The 14,449-nt window shown below is 32.1% G+C and overlaps 2 protein-coding genes across 8 annotated transcripts; one reads left to right on the top strand and one right to left on the bottom strand.

Annotated features, from left to right (window-relative positions):
* Positions 1-6,501: 6,501 nt before the first annotated feature.
* LOC120121796 (auxin-repressed 12.5 kDa protein-like) lies at positions 6,502-7,925 on the bottom strand. 5 transcript variants are annotated; one of them, XR_005516021.1, is made up of 4 exons: positions 7,732-7,902; positions 7,424-7,634; positions 6,758-6,853; positions 6,502-6,668 (listed from the first exon to the last, which is right to left on the bottom strand). XR_005516021.1 is itself a non-coding variant. In XM_039141081.1 (4 exons), exons 1-3 carry the CDS (start codon positions 7,835-7,837, stop codon positions 7,075-7,077), a joined length of 405 nt encoding a protein of 134 aa, XP_038997012.1. In that variant the 5' UTR covers positions 7,838-7,906; the 3' UTR covers positions 6,502-6,853; positions 7,060-7,074. The 5 variants fall into 5 exon arrangements, 4 of the variants coding, with proteins under 4 accessions (XP_038997012.1, XP_038997014.1, XP_038997013.1 ...); XM_039141081.1 differs by adding an exon at positions 7,060-7,162 and having other exon boundaries at positions 6,502-6,853; positions 7,732-7,906; XM_039141082.1 differs by lacking the exons at positions 6,502-6,668; positions 6,758-6,853 and adding an exon at positions 6,993-7,162 and having other exon boundaries at positions 7,424-7,541; positions 7,590-7,634; positions 7,732-7,925.
* Positions 7,926-10,177: 2,252 nt separating this feature from the next.
* On the top strand, positions 10,178-12,494 carry LOC120121797 (NADH dehydrogenase [ubiquinone] 1 beta subcomplex subunit 3-B). 3 transcript variants are annotated; one of them, XM_039141084.1, is made up of 2 exons: positions 10,178-10,445; positions 12,279-12,494. In XM_039141084.1, the coding sequence occupies exon 1, from the start codon at positions 10,218-10,220 to the stop codon at positions 10,437-10,439; it is 222 nt and encodes a 73-aa protein (XP_038997015.1). In that variant the 5' UTR covers positions 10,178-10,217; the 3' UTR covers positions 10,440-10,445; positions 12,279-12,494. The 3 variants fall into 3 exon arrangements, with proteins under 3 accessions (XP_038997015.1, XP_038997017.1, XP_038997016.1); XM_039141086.1 differs by having other exon boundaries at positions 12,266-12,494; XM_039141085.1 differs by having other exon boundaries at positions 12,262-12,494.
* Positions 12,495-14,449: the final 1,955 nt, after the last annotated feature.

Below are 14,449 nucleotides of genomic sequence, written 5' to 3'. Positions count from 1 at the left end.
ATATGTCAATACGTGAAGGCGATGGTTGAAAAGGATCCAAGGATCTCTTGTTCAGTGTTAGATGCATCTATTTTAAGCCAATTTGGATATCAAGTAAAATACGATAAGGTGTGGAATGCGAAGATGAAGGTAATGAAGCTGACGTATGGAGATTGGGATACATCGTACAATGAGTTACCACATTTGCTACAAGCAATGAAGCGATTTATCCCAAGAACCATAGTGAAGTCTCAAACCATGGCCGCATATGACGAAGAAGGTCAACTTGTGCCAGGGAAAAAATATTTCATAGACTTTTTTGGGAATTTAAGTCATGTATTGAAAGATTTCGATTTTGCAAACGTATGATCCAAGTAGATGGTACGTGGTTATATGGTCAATATAGGCATGTACTCTTGATGGCAGTTACGCAAGATGGTGAGCAAAATATCTTCCCAATTGCATTCACCATTGTTGAGGGAGAAACATTAGAGGCTTGAGATTTCTTTTTGACACATCTACGTTAATATGTCGTTTGAGAAGATGGAGTTTTCTTCATATCCGATACAGAAATAGGTATTTTGGTGGCAATTGAACGACCAGTTACCTCCGCATGCATATCAGACATTTTGTATCCGTCATATTGGTAAGAATAGTATCGACCAGTTTTATACGCACACATTCCTAGCGAGATAGTAAGCATGGGTAAGTTTTATTCTCAATATTTGTGCATTTTTTATGTGGTTTTTTTAATTGAGATTTAATACAATATATTATGAAATAAGATACGAACTACACTGACCAAATTTTGATAAGAGATTGGAGAATTTGAAGGAATTTTATGATGATCAGCGTGTTTGGAAGTGGGTTTCAAAAATACCGCGGAAAAAATGGTCGTAAGCATACGATGAAGGTTGACGATACAAACATATGACCACAAACCTTGCTGAGGCCATTAATTAAGTACTAAAAGGTACACGCCATCTCCCAATAGCGAGTGTGGTGAAAGAGGCGTAATTTAGGTTGGCTAAGGTTTGGTCCGATAAAGGCAAGGAAATTGAGAGTCTAATAAATAGATGTCACACTTGGGCTCCTACAGTGGTGAAAGCAATGGAAGCAAATGAGTGATTGGCAACATCAATGGTTGTTCATAATTTCGACCGAGTTGGTCATACTTTTGTTGTGTCATGCGTACGACGTAACGTCGGAGGAGAAGACCAAACATTTAGAATTGATTTACGACACAAATGGTGTGATTGTGGTCGTTTTCAGGCATGAAAACATCCATGTGCTCATGCAGTCGCTGCATGCATGTATGCTGGTGTAAGCACATACACTTATGTTGATGAATGCTTTCACTTACATAGGATATTAAATGTTTATAGATATGCATGCAGACATATCCCAAATGAATCACATTGGCCCAAAAAGGATCATGACAAATGGCTGCCAAATTCAATGCTTCGTAGAAGTCCAAAGGGTCGACCTGAGTCCAGTCGTATTCATACCAGTATGGATTTCCATGATAGAGAGAGGTCAACCAAAGAGATGCGGATTATGTAGGGGTGAAGGTCATTCAAAAAAACAAATTTCCTAATTTACCAAGATATAGGCCTCCTCATTAGTAATCATATATGTATTTTTATGTATTTATATATTTGATTTTGTAATAATGAACATATTTTTGCAAAGAAATTTATGTAATTTTTTTATCTTAAATTATTAAATCTTCGAATTTAAGTTTAATTTATGTTTTATAACTAATAATTATTAAATCAAATTTATGTTTTTAATAATATTAAATTTCATTTTTAATTGAATTCTTTATATTTTAATCTTATTATTATTTATACTAATGATTTGGTTTTATATTAATGATTTGGTATGATTTACTACTAATGATTTATTATTGATATTTAATGATTTGATATTTAATAATTTAATAATTATATGATTTAGTAATGATTATTAATAATGATTTATTATTAATATTTAATGATATGATATTAATGATTTAGTAATGATTAGTAATAATAAAATTATAATAACTTATTTTTACAAAATAAAATAATAGTCCAATTTAAATATTTAATTTTAAACATATAACAAATGAGCTTATAATTGTTGTCGATGTCGGGGTGTTGTTGAATGATAATGTCGGGCGGACGTCTGATGTGTTGTGGTCGTTGCGGTTGCTCAGGAGTATGGTACCCATCCTCCTCATTTATTGGGGGCATTTCACCTGGTGTTGTAAATAAATTCCAACCACTATGCTCTACCATTGCACTAGTTTGTTATTCCATCTCACTTGGAAACGTTGACTGACAAATACTGGTATTTGACATCATAGATGTTATTTGGTCAAAGTCATACGTCGACTCAAACATAGGAGAGTAGATGGGTGCCTTAGGCTGCGCAAACTCTGGTACGTATGCCGGGATATTAGAGTCATCAAATGTGTGATGCAATGATCCCGCATCGACGAACGGTTGTGGTGCGCTATTATCCACATTGATTATTTCCGCTTCAGGTTGTTGAGATAAACTCCCACTTCACTCGGTAGAAAGTATTCAAATTTACCAAATCATTTTTTAAACCTCAAAAACTGTCATCTTTCTACCCTTGTTGTCAAGAACGGCTTTCCATTATCCTAATAATAATCAAGATAAACTGAAGTCTCAAAATTAAAGTCATCGTTTTGAATGGGATCAAGAGTTGGCAAGAATGAAGCCCTATTGTTCCAAGCATTAATGTAGGTTGCATGCTTCTCGACCCAATTCACCTTTTCTTTACGGCGACCATCAAATCTGTGGAGGTGGTCATACGTCTCAACCCAATTCATCTGACGGCGACCATCTAAGTTTTGGAGGAGGTCATGATCCCATGGACTCTGCAGAATAGGTTGGTGGAAGCCAAATTGCCTCAGCACTCTATCCACAAATTGGATCTCAACAAAAGCAAAATTGATCAATGGTGTAACATCACACTAATATTGACACCCATAAAAAACATCGTGCGGTACACACGCCATAATTTATGCATCTACGTATGGTCTCCAATTAAACTGTAAAATTAAAATAATAATAAAATTGATTTAAATCAAATAATATAGTTAATTTAAATAATAATTAATAATAACATATTATATATACTTCTTTTTTACCCTTAATGTCGATCTTTAGCCTAAACTCTATAATATTATTGTGCACCAACCCTATGCCTTCAATTTTATACCTATATTTGTATATCAATTAAAACAAAAATATGACCATTTAGTTCAATATTTTTAATTAAAATAAGTAATTAATAATAAATATTTTATATTAAAATAGAGAATTCATATTACCTTCCGGCAAGTGGAAAGTCAATCGCAGTCCGACTAATCGGTGTAAAAAACGAAAGTCTATGCCAAGCCCATGATTGTAGCAGCATCAGACATTCACTGATTTCTGTTGTATTGTTATCATTCACGACTAATGACGCCTTGCACATCTAACGATACAAGAATGCCAATATCGTCGATCCCCAGCTATATTATCTACTATTCCCAAAATTGCTTAAAAAATGAGATACTGAGTGTGAACATAATTATCGGATTTATCCGGCATCAAAATTCCTCCAATCAACTGCAATATATATGCTCGTGTTGCATATATAATTTCTTGCTTCGTACTATTTGGTTGGAGCTGAAATTGATTCTTCCACCATGACAACTTCACACGCCACCCTTTACACTCTGGTGTTACCGGCGTTTTCCCAAGAAACACACTACAAAGTTGTGCCACATTTTTGTACTCATGTGTCATTACCACCGGCATCCTATTTGTTTGGACCCCGAGTTGCATTGCCACATCCTCCAGAATTATCATACATTCTCCACACGGAAAATGAAATGTGTGTGTTTTTAGTCTCCAACGTTCAATCAACGCACTGATCAAACCTGAGACCAACTTGTATTCTCTCACAAATGTTACATAGTAAAATCCAGCTTGTTGCAATTTTTCTTCTATCAATTGGCATGACTTTTACCCGATGACAAAGGACTCACTGATCGTCCTCATGCAATTAAATAATTCAAAAAATTTATCACAATCATGAAATTATCTTCAAATATTTAATAATAATAATTCATTAAATAAATATTTTATTTTATTAAATAATAATAATACAATTATTCCCAAATGAGTAGAACTAATATAACTTAAACTAACAAATAATTAACTAAATCTTTGTTTTACCCTAAATCCTAAACTAACAAAATAATAATTTAAAATAATAAACTAATTTAAAAATAACCTTACCCGATGTTCTTCTTCTTCTTCTTCATTTCCTTTCTCTCTTCTCCATTTCTTTCTTCTGCTCAATGCTTGTTAAATATAACCCTTGAATCGAATATATAATCCACCGGCTACTTCACTGGTGCAATTATTTCAGCCCATCACGGGTTGTTGAAGGATGCATCAATTATTGCTATCTGCATGAGGGAGACAGGGCCAGCATGCATGATATGCTGCAGGGCCACCTTTGTCGTGATTGCAACAGAAACACGGAGGAGTTTGAGCTGCCTGCATGGCGACCTACAAGGTCACAGCGACTGCATGGCAACCTATAAGCTCGTTTGGACTGCATGGCGAACAATACAAACATTGTATCATTCGCACCATTTGAACAATTAATTCTTGGAGAGTATTATGACGTGAATTTTTTTTCACTGCATTTTTATGTGAGTTTAGCCCATTTTTAAATATAATTTTATTTTTAAGTTTTTTAAAAATAAAATTTTTAAAATTATCAGAAGTCAACAAGTGTAACTTAACATACACTTTTAACGATCATTACAGTCGGGATACTTAAAATGTTAAGTTTGTAACGCTAAACACCTGAATTGATCGAAAAAAATTAGACACATAAATGGAAAAAATATATAATTTTGGCACTTTTTTTATATTAAGCCTTTATATAAATCTAAACTAGTTCATCTTGTTCAAAATTTATTTTATATATCGACCTTTAATTATTTTAAACTCTAAATATCTTTTTAATTCTATTTCACTAAGATTTTATAAAATTGGTTTATTAAATATTATAAAATTATATAAAATAAAATTTAAAAGTTACAAAATAAAAAATTTATTTATAAATTACAATAAAATCATATAATTTTAAAATATCTAAAAAAAATAATCATATAATTAAGATGGGCATTTTAGTGAATATAACAAGAGCAGTATCATTTTGTCAAAAAAAAAATCGACTTATCCATCAATATATGTTAGATACAATTTTGTAAAGTTGAGGTAGTTATGGGCTCCATGCGATTAAGTTATTTTGTCACACCAATATTTATCTTTTTAATTTTTTTCAAAGAATAACAATTATGTCTCTATAAAATAAAAATAAAATAAAAGTCACATTATAATTGACATATATGAACAGAATAATATGATTATACTACTAAATAAAGTAAAACTTAAATTAGAATTCGCCTCTAAATTGAATGAATAATTTAAAAATAATATTTTCAACTATTCTGATTAATGTAGGTATATTTTTAATTTGTTAGTAATTTTAATTTTTATATTTAATATTTAATATGTATATATATATATATTAAATTTTAATTTTTTTTAAAATTTAAATAAACCCATGAACTTTGAAAAAAAACAAATCTCTCCCTCGAACTCAACAAAAAATCAATTTAACTCATTTGTTACGATGTCAACCACTGTGGACCACTATGTTAGTATCATAGACCATCATGTCAACATCATGAAGTGACACATCAACATCGTAAAGATTAATGACGAAAATGATTAGTAAACTGATCATGTTGAGTTATTTTTCTAAATTTGAGTCATATTGGGCGTAAAAATAAATTGAATACTACATTATTTTTTTTGGAAAATAAAAGAGCCTCAAGTACTTTTTTTTCCTTTTTGTATTTTATAAGATTTTTAGGTACATAAGTTGAAATCGTACCAAACTAGAATATAAACTACCTCAACAAACTTTTTAAATCTAAAATTGTTAAAAATTATAAACTAGATCATGATTATATTATCATAGTGCTATTAATATTAACACGCCCCCTACTTTTTTTTAAGATTATGAGTATTCTTTATCTATTCATTTAATGGTTTAAATGAAAACTAATTTCATAAAATTATTAAATATGTTCAAATCTTTGAATTTAAGACTTTAATTAGCAACCTCTAAGAGCTTAGTGGTTGTGAGTGGTGGATCTTGATATTACTTGAAATCAACTTGATGTTTGTGCATCACCGCACTTGCCATCTTTCAAAGTTTGTCATTTCTAATGGTAACAAATAGGTCCCCCGATCACAGCATTTCCATAATCCTTCTTTATCTGCCAAAGGTCGGTCCAGAAACAGTACCATGAATGGGAAACCCTTACCTTTTCTCTCACCTCAATAATGTCGATGCATTGTTCTTAAAGAAAAACTAAAAATACATAGATAATGAACCGAAAGTTTTTTTAATAAAATTATTTGTCAAAAAACTTTAATAAGATTAATACTTTGATTAGATTAAAATAATATACTTATGCAAATCATTACAACAGCCCATTACATTTATTTATTTAAGTAATATAGCGGCCGGATTTTGGTCATCGCTACACACCGAAAAAAGGGCCAACTTTTAGTTTTAGGCAGCTCTTAAAACACCTACTACAACAACAGTACATGATTGAAGTAGCATTAGAAAACAAAGACACCATAACATATTGAAAATCTGAAAGAAAAAAGAAAGTATTTACATGCAACCCTGGCTCACGAGAGCAGCATTCTGCGAGGTCGCCTGTGAGTTGCCACTCACTCAGCGATGCTTGCTCTTTGTCTCCCCACTGTAAAGCCTGCAAATCGCATGCGAACCAAGTACTTAATCTTATTACACTTTTAGTTTTGAGGCCCAGAAATTAGATTCAGAATCCTCATGAAATTGATTAAAAGTTTATATTTTCCTTTTCTTATTTAAAGCAAGTATATTAGTCTTTTTGACGTAAAGTTATCTTAGTTTTTATTATAAGTAATCAAGAATAGGAAACAACTAGTGTTATACCATATACAAGTTTGTCTACTGATCAAAAGGAATTATTTCCACGCAGCTACCAAACAAAGAGCCAAGTTTTCCTGCCTTCTGTCTCTGAGCCTCCCTTTGGTTGCTGAGAAAACGTTAGAGAACAAACATAGGAAATTCCTTGATGATTCTGTTTTAAAATTTCTTAATTTCATTATGTTATATAATTTTATAAATAGGGAAACAGTATGTTAAGTAAATATCCAGTTAATGTCACCCTTGCGATGATTAATTTGAATTCATTTACCTCAGCTAATAGATGAAAATAAGATTGAAAAAATATTAATATCACTTTAAAAATAAATAACACCCCAATATAGATTTTCTACGCCGTCCATGTACGTACCAGTCATAGACAGTTGGAGAGTTAGGTTGTGGCCTGTCGAACATATCAGCACCAATACTTTTGGTAGCAAGATTCCTACCAGGATGGAAGACGCTCCTCCACACGTTTTCCTTACGCGGCGTCGGAGTCATCAGTGTCACGGGTGTCGGCGTCGCCCCTGGACTCATCGGCATAGACAACGACCTCTGGAACCTTTTCCCTTCTCCGTCATCTAACCAAAACATATAGTATATATTAACTCTCTCTGCCAGTCAGAGACTCACCAAAACTAATCAAATCCATGCATATTAATACTCCGATCATTTTACCTTTGAAGGACAAGGGCTGGGTGGTGATCTTCCTAAGCTTGCCGAGGCCACGCTCGGGTTGAGGCCCAGCTAGAACATCGTCCCACATTTTATCTAGCAGAACCATTTTTCTCTCTTTTTGCTTTCTCTTCTCTGTGATGTTTTTGATGGGTGGGATCTATTTGGTCCTATAACATGTATGGGAGTTTTAGCTGAAAATATCTTTTCTCCCTCTTTCCACAACGAAGATGGATTTTTGGCTATTGCCAAATATATACGAGTCTACACCTAATTAACCTACACTAAAATTAAGGTGACCTACAGTAGACCTTCATTTAGATTTTCAAACTCGAAAATCTTTTGTTGAAGTTATTACTGTTAATAAAAACTTTTATTTTGTCAATGAATCATTAAATTATAAACGAAATTTGATGTAGTATGTTAAAAAACCCTAAAAGAACATTAAATTAGTATTTTTTTTCTCTTTTCTTTAGTTTAAACCTGTCAAAAAATCTCTCAATCTTCTTAAATCTTAATCACATTTAAAAGCTATTTTTTATCTATCACTATCAATCATCGAATTAACTTAAACCCAAATTATGTTAATCTTCTTTTTAAACAAAGCATTCTTATTGTTGAGATTGCCATCGACTGAAATCCATAAAAAAGTGATCTTTACGGAGGTTGCCAATTTAGAACCTTATTTATGTGAAGTAGATTTTAACATATCATGTTAGTTTTTATTAAAGACAAGTAATGATAGTGATTGTAATGAAATTGAGTTCAAATTTTAGTGATTATAATGAAAATTTTAAAAATTTATTGATCAAAATAAAAATACCTTAAAAGTTTGATAGTCATCCATGTAAGTTACCTACAATTTAATTAGGTTAGATCAATGGTGTTGAATATCGGCAATAGAAGATTGAAGAGCGGACATATAAACACGTCCAAAAGAGAGGAGATAAGGATGAGATTGAGGAGGGGACCCACTAAACAACATCGACTCTTTATTTAATTTTAATATGATGAGAGTAGGTTGATACGACTTGTATACAACTGTTTGTCTTATTCTCTAGACCCATGACTTGGGGTCCACAAATAAATAACAAGAAACAAATTGGTAGTCGTGTTCTTAGAGACTGACACTTGGCTCCCATTTTCTTTTTTCAATAATCACAATGCTTGGTATTGAATTGATAAAATTTGACTCTACTCGAAAATAGATTTTTTTATTCAACTTAATTTAAAAAATTAATTTTAACTCAATTTTGATTGACTTTAAGTTTTAATTTTATAAACTCGATTGTTTAAAAAAAATTCAAGTTCAAATCGAGTTATAAAATATAACTTGAATAACTTAAAATTTTTAGTAATTAGTGGACTTAATTTTAAGTTTGAGTCGAATCTATCGACTTTGTATGATATATATATATATATATCACATATCGAAAAAGAATGAATAAATATATATGTATTGTATATGATTATAAAAATCATTTAAATTGAACTAAAATAGTATCATAATATTATAAGTATTTACAATTACATTTAAACAGAAACTCGAAAAATCGACTTGACTCAAAAAAAAATTTAAATCAAATTTAAATTATAAAATGAAACTAATTAACTCAAATAGGTTAATATTTTTTAACTCAAATAGTCATCCTTACTTGACAGCGTCATCACGTATTTACTGGTGTAATACTATCTAGTACGTATGTATTTTAACATTGTTTCGATGATTTTACATTTGAATATCGCAAGTTTGGGGTTGTGTATTTTGGCAGTGGAAGGATCTGGATGCTGATTTTTCATAGGAAATTGAGGAAAGAAAGAAGAAAGCAAAATAGCCCATATGTGTTCCATTCATGGGAACTTGAAATTGCAATTCTTAATGCCATTTGTGGGATTGATAATGTAGGAGATTGTTCTCGATACTTCCGGCATGAGCAGGAAGCTTAAGTTTCACATTTCACAACTCATTTAACCTAATAGTTTATCCAACAACTGCAGAGTAGTATGAAATAAGTTGAGACTGTTTTAGAACTCGTATCCATAAAAAGGCCATAAGTTCAATATTAGGCAAGGGAAAGGGAGTCCCATTTATAGAAAACTTTTCAAGTGATCTTACAATTTACATATAACCCACAATTCAGCTTGTCATAACCATTTTTTTTTAAAAACAATTAAATATTATTTTAAAAAACAATTGTTTGGTATGAGTTTTTACTATTTTTTTATTATCGATTTTTATAAATATTTTGGAACAAATTGTAAAACAGTAATTTGAATAAAAGGACTTGTGTAGCCATTTCACCAATAGTTTTGGGCTCTCATTGAACCATAGGTGAATTAGTCAATCCGGTCCAATATTTTGAGCCATTAGTGATAACCGAATAATGCAGAGTTGGGAAGTAACCCAATATATAAGAGTGACATAATCGAGGGGGAGGGCAGTGGGTAGCCCAAAATCTGAAAACGCCGAACACAGCAGACTTGAGCAAATGGGGAAGACGCTTGGACCAACAGGGGAATTCTTCAAGAGGAGGGACGAGTGGAGGAAGCACCCGATGCTTAGCAACCAGCTCCGCCACGCCACCCCTGGACTAGGCATCGCCCTCGTCGCCTTTGGCATTTATCTTGTCGGGGAGCAGGTCTACAACAGGGTTTATGCTCCTTCCTCTTCTCATCATCATCAACAACAATCTTCTTCTCACTCTCATTGAGATCAGGTCTTTCTTTTTTCTCTCTTTCATTATATTTTGGGATCAGATCAGGTCTACTCACTAGATTTAACTCTGATGCTCTTATCATTTCTGTTTTGTGATCAAAATTGTTATCTAGATTTGGGTTTTTATCTTTAGATGAAAGATATATATTTTTTCAGTATTCACATTTGGATGTGGAAAAGAAATGAAATATCTCCCCATTCTAGTTTGAAACCAATTATAATTGAATTCCTTTCATTTTTAAAAATTTTAATCTTGATTTGATTTTTCTTTTTTATTTTAAGATTTTAGGGCATTAGGATATTGCAAATATGTAAGGCTGACTTTATGGTGTGCGGAAATATGGTTTAGTAATTACTAATATCTTGCCAATCCATTATTCTTTTATTTTCTGTCACCTTTAACTTAGAGAATGACTTTGATGCTTACATTTTGGGGTCTAGAGTGGTTTTGGAATCTGAATAGGGGAATCAACAGCTGCAACGGGTAGTGTGCTGCAAGTATTGCTTCTACTAACATTGTATCATTTATGTAAGATGTATCACATCATTAATTCACGGAATGCATTGTCTGGTATGTTCGTCATTGAGGACATTCACTCCAATCTTGTTCTCAAAAGTCACTACTATTTCCCCAGTGTTGTTTGAAACTGCTGTATAAACGTATCCTTCAGATGGCTGATCTGAGATATCTGTTAGTGTACTGTAAAGCTTATTACCAGTTAGTATAAGAGTGAGATTATTATCATCCTAATTAGGGTTAATTACACCGAAGCCTGCCTGTCTTGCACCAAAAACTCATTTTCTTCCCTGACCTTTCATAATTTTCAGTAGTAGCAATTTTCATCTTCCATAAATAGATGAAACAATGTTATCTTGCTATCAAAACTTTTTATGGGCAATGGATGAAAATTGCCCACTTTGCCACTATGTAGCACAGACCCTTTTTGTGGATTGAGAAAGTAAAGTGTAAATTGTCATATCTTCTGTTGTTTTTATTTTCATATTTGGTCTTCAAATTGTCACATTTTCCATCTCGGAATTCAATTGTTACATGTAGAGCATCAAAATTCTATTATGATAGAACCCCTTGAAGTGCAGCCCAAGTTTAGTGATGAACTAGACAGAATAAAAGGACAAAATAAGAACACTAAAAAAATCCAGAGCGAGCTAGAATTGATGTTAAATGGAAATTGGAGGGAAATAAACTGGGATTTAGGTTTTGTTGATCATCTTAACCATAGTGTCCAAGTGGTATTTGTCTAAAAGACTATTTATACTGGGTTATGGCTTTTATTGATTGTAGCAATTCGGTAGTAATAGGCACTTTATTGTGTAAAGACAGTTGCTGATCATTAACTAAAATAGGACAGAGAACTTGGAGAAAGGCATGCCAAGATAACCGTATAAGATAAATTTAGGAATGCTATGTGTCACCAAGAAACAATTTAGATTCCTATACCTCATATTTACCTAAAACGATGTACCTTTTTAAAAATATGATAAAATATTTAGGTTATTATATACAAGGATTTAGGTTCTCCAGGGAAGGTGATGCCAATAAAAGGTTGTGTTCATTAAGTTTACGGAAAAACTGAAAAAGGGGGGGGGGTTGATCATGATAATCCTATTGAAAGTTCAGTTTCTTTTATTTTCTTTTCCATATTTTTTTATCTTTCTAAGGTGCACTTCGATTGTTATCAAATGTACTTGGGTATTATTATTGATATCCTGTGATGGTGTATGTGAAAGATAATCGTAAATGTTCTATTCTCTTGAATTTTGCTGATACACATGCACTTCAAACTGATTTTCATCAGACAGTCAAATATTGCGGGTGGATGCTCAATGGAAAGAACAATGTTTGGACATTGTCAAGTTTCAGTTTGTCTGTAGATTACTGTAATAAGCTTTGTACCGACATAAAATGGACTTGCTTCAAGTTTGATTATTATTAAACCTTGTGCTGGAGCTATTCTCTATATGCTTTATATGTTTCCTCTTCATGTTGGTATGTTAAGATATGGGCACATTAATGTCATATTATATTTCGGTGAAGTTATTTATCTTCCGAACAGAAAAATTCTTGTTTAGAAGCTTTACGACCTTAGTTGATCTGTTCCATTTTTTTTATATTTTCTGTACATCCGAATGCTTTTTTATTCCTTTAATGTGGATTTAACCGCATAGCTAGAAGTGCATGAGTTTTGCTATTCTCAAAAATTACGATTTCTTTAATGTAGGTTGTTGATAACTGAGTTAGCAATATAATGATAGCCCGAGTCTGACATTTTTTCATTTATGCGGGGGTTTGCTTTGTTTACCAGTTTATGTACAACGTTAAGTTGTTCAAGACATTTCGACCGATCCTAAATATTTATAGATATATAATAATTCATGTTAAAGAATAAATCATGGTAAAGTAGTGAAAGATAATTAAAATATAAAATGATAATAAAAATGCATCACTTGAATGATTGTATCGAAATTTATATGAAATGAGAGAGTAATTGTTTAAATTTATATAAATATGTAATATTTAAAAGGGTAAACTACGCAAATAGTCACTAGTGTTTAAGTTTTTGTTTTCACCATTGATGGTTTAAAAGTCACAAATTGGTCACTAACGTTATCGTTTGTTACAAATTGGTCACTCGATGTTAACAACTATTACTGTGGGTGACGGAAAGCTGACATGGTATGTTAACTGCTGATTTGGCACCGTTTGACCATTATTTTGACAATGACAGTTTCTTTTGGGTAGTGATTTTGGCATAGTTACTTGAACTTTATATCTTCATTTATCAACACTATTGCATTATGTATAGAGTGAATGCCAACAACTCTTATGCGAGATTCTTCGAGCAACCTCAGGGAGGCTGCATCAGCAGATGCCACGCAAACTGGCAGGCTTGCAAGCAAGGTTCCTACAAATGAAAAGAGGCAAGTAATTGGAGTCTTATTATAATACTCATTATAAGGATCCGTTAATAGTTTCCAATGTTCATCTTTACTTTGCTACTGCATTTTCATATCTGGGTTACCCTTTTTGTCCAGTGTATGTGTGTGTATCCTTTTTCCTCCTTTCTCCCTTTTCATCGAGCCAATTGATAGGATTTACTGTTTTATATCCATTTGTAATTATCTCCTTGTATGCTTGAACAAAATCCAACTGGAATTTAGTTTTTCATTGTTTTGGCTTGTCATTTAAATAAATAATGGATCTCTTTGCATTCCTCTTGTGAGTTAGTAAGAATAGATGTTCAAAAGACATGTATTTTATTCAATATTGTTCTCCTATATTCAATCATAATCAAGTCATGGGAAATGTACAATGAGTTAGGAGGATATAAATTGTGTTATTTATTCCCTTAAGTTGGCATATTTCTTTTGATGTGTACGTGTAATATTCTTAGTGTTGAATACTACTTTCACTTTATGGGTTTCTTTTGTTTTACTTGTCCCAAGAATTGCAATCATAGGTAATGTGCAACACTATTTTCATCTTAACTAGAGCAAAAAATCAATATCAAATTGATTTTATTTTATACAGGCTACATATTCTGGTGTTTATTCCTTAAGTGGTTTTATCCCATATCAGTTAATTTTTGAGTTTGTGGTGCTTGCATTCAAGTTGGTCTCTCCACCATGGCCAGTTAGTTTTAGGATGGATAATTAATATAGAATTAGAGCCCAAGTTCATTGTATTTTTAATTTCTTTCCATTGTTTTTGCCCCTTATTTTTCCGTTGACATGTTATCTCTGTTGTTAGTAGTGGTTTAAAGATAATGGGGAGTAAGTGGTCTTATCAGATAAGTCTTTAATTTTCTGCAGCTTTATATTCATTTTTTCCATTGTTTTTGCCTGGATTTTTCTGTTCACGTGTTATGTCTGTTGTTGATAGTGGTCTAAAGAAAATGGGAGTACATGGTCCTATCAATTAAGTCTTTAGTTTTCTGCGGCTTTATATTTAAGTTGGGTATCTCTACTATAATCTACTGGTTCTTG

This window comes from Hibiscus syriacus, unplaced genomic scaffold (assembly GCF_006381635.1).
Source record: "Hibiscus syriacus cultivar Baekdansim isolate YM2019G1 unplaced genomic scaffold, ASM638163v2 tig00110383_pilon, whole genome shotgun sequence".
In the NCBI taxonomy this organism is placed as follows: Eukaryota; Viridiplantae; Streptophyta; class Magnoliopsida; order Malvales; family Malvaceae; genus Hibiscus; species Hibiscus syriacus.
Note: the sequence above shows the minus strand (reverse complement) of the source record. Positions and strands in the feature narration are given on the sequence as shown.